Source organism: Trichosurus vulpecula, chromosome 4 (genome assembly GCF_011100635.1).
Source record: "Trichosurus vulpecula isolate mTriVul1 chromosome 4, mTriVul1.pri, whole genome shotgun sequence".
NCBI lineage: Eukaryota > Metazoa > Chordata > Mammalia > Diprotodontia > Phalangeridae > Trichosurus > Trichosurus vulpecula.
The window spans coordinates 25,656,905-25,669,689 of record NC_050576.1 but is presented as its reverse complement, the minus strand read 5'-3'; the positions used below and the strand labels follow the sequence as shown (position 1 = coordinate 25,669,689).

The 12,785-nt window shown below is 47.2% G+C and overlaps 1 protein-coding gene across 1 annotated transcript in view; it reads left to right on the top strand.

Moving 5' to 3' along the window:
- The window catches only part of ACOT11 (acyl-CoA thioesterase 11), a gene marked incomplete at its 5' end in the record, with an annotated part of 35,674 nt that overhangs the window by 15,010 nt on the left and 7,879 nt on the right, over nucleotides 1-12,785 (top strand). The window contains 6 exon segments of the mRNA XM_036753588.1: nucleotides 3,726-3,882; nucleotides 6,340-6,459; nucleotides 6,864-7,008; nucleotides 7,843-7,898; nucleotides 11,020-11,086; nucleotides 12,198-12,281. Of these exon segments, the coding sequence (XP_036609483.1) occupies nucleotides 3,726-3,882; nucleotides 6,340-6,459; nucleotides 6,864-7,008; nucleotides 7,843-7,898; nucleotides 11,020-11,086; nucleotides 12,198-12,281 (629 nt within the window).

The following is a 12,785-nucleotide window of genomic DNA, read 5'->3' as shown; positions in this document are numbered from 1 at the left end:
ATTTGAATTTAGGTCCTCCTGATTCCAGGCCAGTGCCACCTAGCTGCTCCACTGACCTCTCCCTTTAGATTTGCTCTATACAATGAAAACCTTTCTAACAATTAGAGCAAGTCTGCCTCCCTCTGGACCTCAGTTTACTCTTCTGTAAAATGAAGTTGTCTTTCAGTTTTCATGTTGTAGGAACTCAATAACTATCTGGTATATGGGTGTTTCCATTTTTTTTAATTAAGAAAAACATTTAAAAAACAAACCTTTGTAACAAATATACATAGCTAAGCTAAACAAATTCTTACATTGGCTGTGTCCAAAAATATGTCTCGTTCTGCATTTTAAGTTCATTGCCTATTAAAAAGTGGGTGGCATGCTTCATCATTGGTCCTCTGGAATATTTATATTGTCTTTATATTCTTTGTATATTTATATTTTTGCCTCTATGTTGTCCTAGAGAGACTTGGTCAGATGCTTTGCTAAAATCTCAATGAACTGTATCTATATCATTTATCTGTGGATTACTAACACTGGCAAAAAAACGAAATTGGGTTGGTGTGGCACGCCTGTTCTTGATGAAGCTGTCGGGTTCTTGGTGATCATTGCTTTCTTTTCTAGACGTTCTCTCCTCGTCTTTTTAATTATACTTTCTGGAATTGTGCTAGAATAGAAAACAAACTCACTGACCTATAGTTTATAGCTTCTGCCCTCTGCCCTTTTTTTTTTAGAAAATCAGGATAATATCTGCCCTTCTCCAGTCCAGAAGGATCATTCCTGTTCTTGCTGATCTCCCAAAGATCCATGACAGGCTCAGCAATCACTTAGGCCCATTCAGTCAGTGCCTAGGAATGTGTGGAGCTCATCTGGGCCTGGTAGTCACCTGATTGCATTCAGGGCAATGAGGAGCCGTTGCTATCTCTCTATTTATCTTGAGCATCACCTCCTTGTTGTCCAACTTTTGTTGTGCCCCTTTCAATCCAAAGATCATCCTTTTCAGCAAAGAATATAGAAGTGAGATAGAGATTGAGCATTGGGCATCTTGTGGTCACTTTTTATCATCTTGTCCACCCCAAGCAAAGGTCCGATCCCTTCTATGACCTTCTTCTTCCCCCAGTTGTAGTTTTAAAACCCACTTTTGTTGACCTTAGATTCCCTTACCAGCCTCAGCTGACTCTAAACTTTAGCATTCCTGACACTATTTTTGCTGGACTGTACTATGGTGTTACATATATTCTTTGTTACCTGACCTCACTTCCATCTTTTGTACATTTATTCTTAAAATTTAAGTTGTTCAATAAGTCATCTGCATATCCACATCAGTCTCTCTGGTCAACTCCACATTTTTCTAAGCATTCTGCAGTTGGAGGTCCTTTGCAGGGACCTCCCTCAGATGGAGGAAACTTTGGAGATCAAGCCCTTCATTTTATAGTCAAGAACCTCTGATCTGAGAATCAGGGAAGTGACTTATCCACAGTCGCAAGGTGGTAAGCATCAAAGGCAAGACTTGAACCTAGGTCATCAGATCCTAGGATCCTAGATCTGAAGTTGGAGGGGACTACAGAGGCCATCTAATCTAACCCTCTTATTTTCCAGATGAGGTCCAGGGATTTGTCCAAGTGACTTGTCCAAAGTCACATAAGTAGTGATGATCAGAGGACAGATTTGAAGCCAGCTCCTTGATTCATGACCCTGTACCCTTTCCATTGTACTTCTCTCCTTGTAGGTTGTTGGCACATTATGGGCACCATTATATTCCCATGTCCTGGGGAGAATTCAAAAAAGAGTTCATTCATATCCAGTGCCTTTGGTTACCCCTTGACGTGGGTATATTCTAGCCACTAATTATAGATAGATTTAAGAACAACAACAGCAAGGAAGCTCAGAAGCAAAGAGGGGATGTGATTAGTCTATAAAAAGCTTGAGGGACCCAGAGAAAGTGTTGGATGCCCAGGGTACCACTTAGGTGGTGAAATGCACCAGGTCTGGAGTCGGGAAATGTTGTTGTTCAGTCTCTTCAGTCACATCCGAATCTTTGTGACCCTATTAGGGGCTTTCTTGGTAAAGATACTGGAGTGGTTCATCATTTCCTTCTCTAGCTCATTTTACAGACTAGGAAATAGAGGCAAACAAGATCGAGTGACTTGCCCAGGGTCACACTTCTCTAGCAAGTGTCTGAAGCTAGATTTGAACTTGGAGACAATGCTGCATCCACTGTGCCACCTAGCTGCCCCTATTGTGAGCTTTTAAGGGAAACTGGAGATATCTTTGAGGCTCACAGAATCTCAGAGCCTGAGGGGATTGTAGAGCATGGGACCTTAATGGTCAGTCATATTTGGTGTAGTGGAAGAGTCCTGGTTTGGAGACTGGAGGGCCTGAGTTCAAATCTTGGCTCCATCGCTTACAGCTATGTCCTGGGTAACTCTTCCATTCTCTGAGCCTCAGTTTCCTCAACTGTACAATAGGGCACTACCTACTTTATGGAGTTTTTGAGAAGAAAATGCTATAGAAATGTGATCTATTATGATAATATTTATTAATGAATAATTCTATTAATCACCATTATCATTTAGTCTAGCCTCTTTCCAGATAGAATCATTATAACAACAGCCAACACTTATGTAGCGCTCTACGGTTTCTAAGAAATTTACAAAGGTCTAAGTGACTCCCTGATGATCCAAGGTTGACTTGAAGGAAGGAAGGCATCATCACCTTGTCCAATAGAATGGGGGGTGGGCTGCCCCCTGGGACTGACCATGATGTCGGCAAGTTCAATTCAGCAAACATCTGGGGTCCTGGAGGAGGTTTGGAGTGCAGATAAAGCTCAGTTCTTCTTCCCATGGAGCTTATAGAAGGAGGATAAGCTAAGCTGTGTACATTAGACAGATGTGGATAGAGTGCCCTCTGGGGTCCAAGGGAGAAAGGTCATTCATGGCCAGGGGAGGAAAATGCATTTGTGTGGGGCCATGGAAGATGGAGTTTTGTCTGTGTGTGCCAAGGGCTTAACACAATGACCAGCACATAGTAGGAACTTAATAAACGCTTATTTAGTGATGGGCAGAAGGTCACAGAATCAGACCAAGGAGCCAAAATGGCCATGCTGTTCTGACTCATCCATGAGAAAGAATCCCCTAGCCTTTGTTTCAAGACCTCCAGTGAGGGAGAACTCACTTCCTCTCCAGGCAGTTCATGCCACTTTAGGGCAACTGTCATGGTTAAGAAGCTTCTTCTAATATCAAGCCTCAGTTGGCCCCTTTGTAATTTCTACCCTTTGCTCCTGGTTCTGCCCTGTGGGGCCAACAGAACAGGCAGGATCTCTCTCCCATGTGTCAGTCCTTCAAATATTCAAACACATCAATCCCATTCCCTGAGAATTCTCTTTTCCAGCCTAAACATGCCCAGATCCTGTAACCAATCCTCAAATGACTTGAAAGGCTCAAGGCCCTTCACTGTCCAGGTTGCCTTGCTCTGGGCACTTTCTAAATTATAAATGTTCTTCATAAAATGTGGCTCTCAGATCTGGTCATTCCAGATACAATCTGACTGAGTCAATGCAACTCAGCAAGCATTAATTAAGTACCTACTGTATGGCAGGCACTGTGTTAGGTGCTGGGGATAAAAAGATAGAAAACAAATATCTGTGTATTCCTGTTCACCCATCCTTTGAGTTGGCCAGAATCCTGAAGGGCAGCCTCCTGGTTACCAGCAAGCCCTCAGCCTCATCCCTTTTCCCTTGTCAGATCTGGAGAGCAGAGACTGCAGCAGGGTGGTGCCAGCTGAGAAGACCCGAGTGGAGAGTGTGGAGTTGATTCTGCCCCCCCATGCCAACCACCAGGGCAATACCTTTGGTGGCCAAATCATGGCCTGGATGGAGAATGTGGCCACCATCGCAGCCAGGTGAGGCCTAGCTGAGTAACCCTCCCCTACTGTTCCCTTCCCCAATATTTCCTGGGTGCCATGACCATCTAGCAGACTTTGCTGCTCCGTGGCCTTGACCCCAATGTTGGATTATAGGACAGAACTTGTCTAGTTGAACCTTGACATGAAACATGATCCTCCCCTCCATTGGATTTGACAATTAAGAGCTCACCAGTATCTTTGGAGAGAGCAGTTTCAGTTGAATGATGAGGTAGGAAACCAGACTGCAGAGTTAAGAAGAGAGGAAAGAAAATTGTGACTGTCTTTCTGAAGTTTAGCCACAAAAAGGAGGAGAGATATAGGAAGCAGGGATGGAAAGATAAAGTGTGAGTTTTTTGAGGATAAGGGGAGATGTGGGCCTATTTGTAAGCAGTAGGGAAGAAGCCAGTAGACAGGAAGAGATCTCAGATAAGCAGGAGAAAAGAGATGATAAAGGGGGCGCTCTGCTGGAGGAGACAGGCTGGAATGGGATTGCTTGAACAGGTAGAGGGGTTTGCCTTGGCAAGGAGAAGGGCCACCTCTTCATCTGAGACAGATGAAAGAGGGGATTGTGGCAGAAGGCATCTGGGGGATGAGAGAAAAGGGAGATCTTTTTTAATTTAAATTTGTTTATTTATTTTTAGTTTACAACATTTCATTGGGAGCTCTTTTCAAAAGACTTCAAATTTTTTTTTTTTTGGTGAAATACAAGGCAAAGTTCTGTCCTGAGAAGGTGGGGAGAAGGGGACTGTGGGAAACTTGAGGAGAGTTTAAAAGGTTTAGAAAAACCGTGATGGGTGGGATAACAAGTTAATTAAGGAGGTATGAGAGGCTTGCCTAGCAGCAGTGAGAGCCCATTTGAGGTTATGAAACATAACTTTGTCAGCATGATTTTGTGATTTTTCTCCAATTTCTTTTGGCAACACATGACTAGGAGCAAAAGTAGAAGATGGTGGGTGTGATCCAAGGCTGAGTTTTGGCAGGGCACAATTGGTGATATGATAAAGAGAAGAGGACAGGGGTCAAGAGGAGGAAAAGAGGAGAGAGCTGCTGGTGAAGCCAAGAGAACTGTAGGATTGAGAACTGGAGGTCATGGTGTAGATGAAGAGAAGGTCTTCATAAGGGAAGGAAGAGCAGGAGGTGGAAAGCCTATAGATGATGGGGATTTTGGAATTCTTGAACATGGGGATGGTGCAGCTATGGGTGACCAAGTGTATGACCATCTTTGTATATGGTTGAAGTGGGATGGAGGAGTAGGTCATGAGAAGTGAGTATGTTGAGGAACTGGAAGTTTAGGGTGTTTGAAGGTGTATCATTATGTATATTGAAGTCCCCAAGATGAGAGAAGGAATTGGAGAGGAGAGAAAGATTGTGAGCCAGACACTGAACTCATGGAGGGAGGAAGGGGAATTTCTTGGAGGGTCTGGAGATAACAGCTACAGGATTGTGATTGGGTGGTAGATGGGAACTACCTGAAGGTCAAAGGAGAAGAGGTTACTGAGTGACAGGTACAGAGTGAGAACATGGAAGCGTGTGACCATGGGGAACAAAGAGCATTCCGACTCATCTTGATGACTGAGCTGGGGGAAATGAAGTCAGCCCCCTTATTTTGCAGATCATTAAACTGAATCCCAAAGCCACAAAGTGGTTTGCTCAGGATGACACTGGTATTCTAAGTGTCAAAGCCAGTTCTTCAGACCCCAGTTCTAGCCCTCTTCACTGCATCATGTTCCTCCCTGGAGAATATAAGCTCTTTGAGTGCAGGGACTGTACAATTCCTTATGTTTGTGCCCCTAACATAGTGCCTTGTACTCCATAGGTGCCTAATAGGTGCCTGCTGAATTGACTGTGGAGGGAGAGAAGGTGGTAGTTGGGGAAAGCTTCCTAGAAGAAAGCTGGGATGATCATAGGATTTTAGATAGAGAGCTAGAAGAGACTTTACAGTCTACTGAGTCCAACCCCTTTATTTTTCAGAAGAAGAAACTGAGGCATAGAGAGGTTAAGTGATTTACCCTTTAGTAAGTGTTTGAGGTGGGATTTGAACATAGGTCTTCCCAACTCCAAGTCGGGGACTCTCTCCACTGTGCCATGTTGTATCCCCATAAAAGTCTTCGAAGGATAGTTAGGATTGGGACGGAGCTTGGTATTCTAGGAAGAAGGAACAGCCTGACCTCTGGAATAAAGGTGGGAATAACACTGAGCTGGGGCGGGGGAATGGGAGCCAAGGTCCCCAACAGATGATCCTCACCCCAATTGCTCCCTCCTCTTCCCTGCTGTGCCCACATAAGCCTTTGCTACCTTTCTCTTCCCCACCCCTCACCCCCCAACTCCCACCCTGCTCTGGGTGATCATAGCCAACCATCCTGCTGAGATATACCCAGAGGGCCTGGGGGGTGATGGGCAGTTGGGTCAGGTCTGGTCAGGCTTTGATATCATGCCTTCCCCCCACTACCTCAGCCGCCTGTGCCAAGCCTATCCCACCCTGAAGACAATCGAGATGTTCCATTTTCGAGGCCCATCCCAGGTCGGGGACCGGCTGGTGCTCAAGGCCATTGTCAACAATGCTTTCAAGAACAGGTGAGACTGGACCCCTCAAGAGATAGAGCGTAATGGGACTGATGTGTATTCGTTGGGGAAGGGAGAGCAGGAATTAACCACGAACCGAAAATGAAGAATTGTAAAAGCTGACTCCACAGAATTTCATAGACTGCGACAACTCAGGCTTTAAGAGTGAGGAAGGGACTGAAAAGAGGGAATGTCAGAGCTGGGAGGGACCTTAGAACAGGTGAAAGAAACTTTAGAGATTATCTACCCCAATCCCATAATTTCAGAGACAGTGACCATGATAATAAAGCCAGAATTTAAGCAGCATGTGAAGGTTTCCCAATGGAATTCTAGCAACAAGAGCCAGGCAGCTGAGGGATTTCTCAGGGCCTGCCTAGGAGGGAGGGCTTTACCTTCCACCTGATGTGTCTGTGCAGCATGGAGGTGGGGGTGTGCGTGGAAGCTTACCGCCAGGAGATGGAGTCTTGCCGGCGGCACCTCAACAGCGCCTTCATGACCTTTGTGGTGTTGGATGGAGATGACCAGCCTATGACCCTGCCCTGGATTCAGCCACAAGGCAAGGTGAATCATTCCCTTCAGTCTGAGAAGCATTTATTAAGCTTTCCTTATGTGCCTGGTACCGGGCTAGGCACTAGGGGAACAAAGACCAAAAAAAGCAAATTGTCCCTCCCCTTGGGGAGCTTATATTCTTGTGGCAGCAGGGTTCTAGACCCTGTCACTTGAACTAACTTTTGCTGCTAATGAGATCAAGGATGTGGAGTCAATCCTCTATGGCACAGTTAATTCTCCTCCATCCTGTGGCTACCTCAGGAACCTCTGGTTGTCTTTCCCACATAAGGCTCTGCCAAGGTGGGCAAGATGAGGGAGTGAATGGCTTAGTGAGGAAGCAGATGGCTTGATGGGGGAGAGAATGGCTTGGTGGGGGAGAGGATGGCTTGGTGGGGGAGGGGATGGTTTGATGAGGCTCTATCCCCTCTGCTTGGAGCTGTAGCTTGCTGTGTGCTCCTTGGGTGGTGTGGGCTGGGACATTTGTAGTCTGCAAAGTTCTTTACTATCTGTGGTCTGATTTGGGAGGCAGAAACAGTGTGAGACAAGGTAGGAGACAGTAAGGATGAAAGAGAGATTCGCTCTTCATCCCCCACCCCAAGGTATTGCAGGAGAGAGACTTACTTTTATCAGTCAGGTGCCAGGAGGCCTGTGTGGGAGGCCAGGGATGGAGAGGCAGTGGCCCATGTCAGGGTGAGGGGATAAGAGACACCCTTTCCTACCTAACCAGCCCTGTCTGTGTGTGGCCCATCCCATCGGTCCTGAAGGTGCCCCTGCCTTTCTCTCTGGGCATCTGGGGGCCAGCTCATTGCCCATCAAGACTTACCTCTGCTTTTCTCCCTCCTTCAGGAAGGTGAGCGTCGGTATAGGGAGGCCAGCGCTAGAAAGAAGATGAGACTGGACAGGTGAGAAAGGGCGTGAGGCAGGCATAAAGTGGCTTTAAAACCAGTTTTTTGGTGGCCACGACCCCCTCTTGCCATCCCCCAGCTCTGGCTTCCATACTAGCTCCCTGGAGCTGCATCCAGACTCAGCCGGCACTGCGCTGGCTTTGAGCCCTGGCTCGCTGGGTGCTGAGGGGATGACTTTATCAGCATCAAACCACTGGTTATTCTCCACAGAGCTCCTACACACACCTCCTGGGAAAGTCCCTTCTCCCCTTTGAGCCTCGATTTCCTTATCTGTGAAATGGGGCTAACAACACCCATGGTATTAACCCCGCACGCACGTTGTTGTAAAGATCAGAAAAGATAATGACTGTAAAGTGCTTTGCAAACCTTAAAGCACAATGTGAATGCCAACGGCTATAGTTTAACCATAGTTTAACCATGTTCTTTCTTTGGCTCATACATAGGTACCCACATCTTTTGTCTCTAGCTTCTCATCTTCTTTATTAGAACATAAGTTTCTGGGTCAGGATTTCCCCCCGGGGAATGTAAGTGGGTAGGGATGGTTTCATTCTTTGGCTTTCTGTCCCCAGTGCCTGGCACATAGTAGGTGCTTAATAGTGCTTGTTAATGGCATTCCACGCAGAGTTGGAGTTCCCTCTCCCGGCAGTAGGTTTTCCCCTCTTACTTGGTGGGACTGTCCATTCATTGTTCAATGCTTCGGGGCACTATATTAGTCAGTCAGTTGACCTGTGTTTAACTATGTTAAACTATATTAAAAATGATGGTTTGAAAGAGCGGGTCCTCCTTCATGGATGTTCATCGCAGCTCATCCACCCCTTGGTAGATTGTGATTTCATTCAGTTCAGCAGGCATTTGTGTTAAACACCTACTGTGTGCAGGGTGCTGGTGATACAAAGATACAAATTAAGGCATCCCAGCCCTGTAAGAGCTTCTGTATTACCAGCTGGGGAGGAGGGTATAGCACACACAGAGATCAAGAAATATAAACTCGATAAAAAAAATGGCAGAAAGAAGAGAATACTGACACCCAGGTGAGGTGAAATCAGGAAGGGCTGCATGTAGGAGGTGGCCCTTGAGCTGAGCCTTGAAGAAAGCCAGGAGGTTCCAAGAGGCAGAGGTTAGGAAAGGGAGCATGCCAGGCATGGGGCCGATGAGGCAGATGCCATGCCATGCCCAGGCAATGGTTCACTTGAGCTGCATAGTGCCTGAAAGGGGGTGATAGGAAGTGAGCCTGGAAAGATGAGCAGACTGGGGACTGCTTGGTTTACATGCCAAGCTGAGGATTTGCTTTTTGATCCTTGGAGTAATAAGGAGCCATTGAAGATTCTTGAGGAAGAGAGTATTAGAGGGAGGTCTATGCTTTAGGAATATCACATCATCAGCTGGGTAGAGGATGGATGAAAGAGGAGAGAGGGAAGCAGGAAACCTCGGAGGAGGGGATAGAGATGGTCTAGGCAGGGACTGAGGAGGCTCGACCTCAAGAAGAAAGAGAAGATGGTTTTGAAGAACGTTGCCTGGATAAAATCAATAAAACTTGGCAAGGGATTAGATACGGGGAATGGGTACAAGTGAAGATTGTAGCTATGAATGCCTGAAATGAGGACTTTAGAACGTGGGACAGACTTGGGGGCCTCGCTGGTTCTTTCTCCCTCCTGCCCTCACTGTTCAGAGGGACAGGATGTCATCAGAGATTACTGTGGTACAAAACAGAAAAGGCTAAAGGCAGAAGAGGAGTCTGGGGTCCTATGGGCTCAGTTAGAGAGCGATGAAGCTTTTATTAAGTGCTTACTACGTGCCAGGCACTGTTCTAAACTTGGAGGATAAAAATATAAGCAAGAAAGGCTCTGCCCTCAAGGAGTTTCCATTCTAATGGGGAAGACAGCCCCTAAAGAAAGCTAGAAGTAGGGGGAGAGGTAGGTGCTTCTTGCTGGAGATGTCCAGTGAAATAAGACCAAAGCCGGTCTATCAGTGCCCAGGGTGGTCCCAAGAGCAGAGTGCGAGGTTCTTGGGGGAGATGGTGGTGATGAAGGCCTGAGTATGGAGGCTGAGAATGAGAGAAGGGAGTAAGGAGTCACAGACAGCTTCAGAGTGAGAGAGGGTAGAATCATAAAGGGCTTCATGGGGGCAGGTGACTTGCTCGGTTTCCTGAGCACAAGAGTGGCCGTTCCAGGGTTCCTTAAAAAATCAGCTTTAGGGGCAGATAGGTAGTGCGCTAGTACTAGAGTCAGGAGGACCTGAGTTCAAACCCAGCCTCAGACATTTACTAGCTGTGTGACCCTGGGCAAGTCACTTAACCCCTGATTACCTCCAAAAAGAAAGAAAAAAAGAAGGGAAGAAAGAAAGAAAGGAAGGAAGGGAAAGAAAGAAAGAAAGAAAGAAAGAAAGAAAGAAAGAAAGAAAGAAAGAAAGAAAGAAAGAAAGAAAGAAAGAAAGGAAGGAAGGAAGGGAAAGAAAGAAAGAAAGAGAGAGAGAGAGAGACAGAGAAGGACAGAAAGAAAGAAAGAAAGAAAGAAAGAAAGAAAGAAAGAAAAGAAGGAAGGAAGGGAAAGAAAGAAAGAAAGAGAGAGAGAGAGACAGAGAAGGAAAGAAAGAAAGAAAGAAAGAAAGAAAGAAAGAAAGAAAGAAAGAAAGAAAGAAAGAAAGAGAAAGAAAGAAGACCATCTTAAGCCAGACTGAGTGCTGGCCTCTGGGCCTGAGCCATGGGCAGTGTGGAGGTGTGATGGGGTTAGAGTCAGAGGACATGGTTCTGAATTCCAATTCTACTATTTACTAAACTGTGACCTTGGACAAGTCCTTTGCTTTTTCTGGACTTCAGTTTCCTGATCTGCCAAATGATGGGGCTGGGTTCAATGATCTCTAGGAAGCCTCCCAGCTCTAAATCTAGGCCTCCGTGGTCCTTGAACAAAGTGGGTGCTTTGCCCTCCCACCCTCCACCCCCCAGCCTGCCTCTTGAGAACACGATAATGTCTGATCTTATTTCACGGGCTTGCTTTGTGTACCCAGCAAAGCTGTCCTCAGGGAGGAGGGGGGCCTCTCTGTCCCCTGCCCTCCCTAAGGGGCCCAGCCCTGGGCTCCATAATACACAACTCCATAATGCATACCCACCTGCTCTCCCCAGGAAGTACATCGTGTCCTGTAAGCAGGCCGAGGTCCCACTCTCTGTCCCCTGGGACCCAAGTAACCAGGTAAGTCCAGTTCATCCTGAAGAAACTGATAGCACCCCAGGAGACCCTTGGGGAGACTGTAGTCCACGCCTTTGATGGGTCTGCAGGACACTATTGGGGGAGGAACGAAAGGCATGGATGGAGAAAGAGAGAGCCCCCTGGTCTACCTGCCCGTGGTCCTCCAGGCCTGGCTGCTGATGGGGCGAGGTCCATGCCACTGGAGGCTTCCAACAGAGGGTTAGATGACCCCTCAGTGGTGCCGCCAGAGAAGTGGCCTGCTGTCCTGGGTGTGAGGTTGGACCTCTGCCCTCCCTTCTAAGTCTGAGAAGTGGCATCTAAAGTAGAAACACCCCCCTCTTCCTGCTCTTCTTCCTCCCTCACCACCTGGCCCCAAACTTCCATTCCAGCCTTGGGTACTCATCACCGCCCATAAACGCTGATATCCCCTTAGACCGGCCTGTGGAACTATGGTTCCTCTTAACATTTCCCACCTCCACATCTTTGTGTCAGCTGTCCCTCATGCCTGGTGTCCGCTCCCCCACCTCTGCCTCTTAGAATCCCTAATTCTCCTCAAAGCTAGGCTCAAGTGCTGGCCTCTACCCCTTCCTCCTCCCCCTCCCCCAGCTGCTAGTGCCCCTCCCCCACTTTGAATTTTTTGTGCCTGTTTTGTACTTGTCTATATTTCTGTGTCTTCTCCATTGGCAGGACACAAACTTCCTGAGGGAAGGCTTTGTTTTGCTTTTATTATTGTTTTGCCAATGCCTGGCACATAGTAGGTGCTTAATAACGGCTTATTTATTGATCTTTCTCCTGATGATTATCCTATGGCCACCTAGGAAGCTGTCATATTAATCCTATGTATGGTGATTCCCATAATCCCACTTTCAGCCAGGACAGGGTGGGGGGTCTTGGGAGTAGGCAGGGAGCTCTCATGCCTCCCCTTCCTCCCACCCCCTAACTCCACGGAGACTCTTCTCACCCCTCTGAGGCCTAGTCTCTGAAGGGGTCCAGAAGCAGGTGCGGTGGGCACAGGGAGCCCTGTGCTGGGGTCCCCAATCCCTGGCTCGGCCCTTGGGCTACTTCCTGCCCCCACCCAGGGATGCTGATGTTCCTGGGTGTTCCTTCTGACCAGGTGTATCTGAGCTACAACAACGTCTCCTCACTGAAGATGCTCATGACCAAGGATGCCTGGGTCCTTACGTCGGAGATCAATAAGGTGCTGGCTTCTCTTCCTGAGCTATAGCATGTAGTGTGTGTGCGTGTGCGTGCATGCATGCGTGTGTGTGTGCATGTGTGCATGCATGTGTGTGTGCTTGTGTGCATGTGTGTGCATGCATGTGTGTGTGTGCTTGTGTGCACGCATGTGTGCATGCATGTGTGTGTGTGCACATGTTGTGTATATGTGCCCCTATAAGTGTATGCCCATGCACCTTCGTGTGGAGGGGTCCTTACAGACATCCCTCCCTCAGGCTTTAGAAGAGCTTATTTGTGGCCTGTTTGCGGTCTGTCCTATGTAATGCACTAAATAACGTATGGACATATCCCATAGAACGTGGCCCTGCCCAAATGGTTAGTGAGCATTTCTTCTGAAAAAGATCTGGGGGCTTTAGTGGACTACATGCTCAATAGAAGTCATCCATCCAAGATGGCGGCCAAGAACACTTAGTGCAATCTGAGGCTGTTTTAAGAAAAGCGTCAGGGGTTGGGCTAAGGTGATACG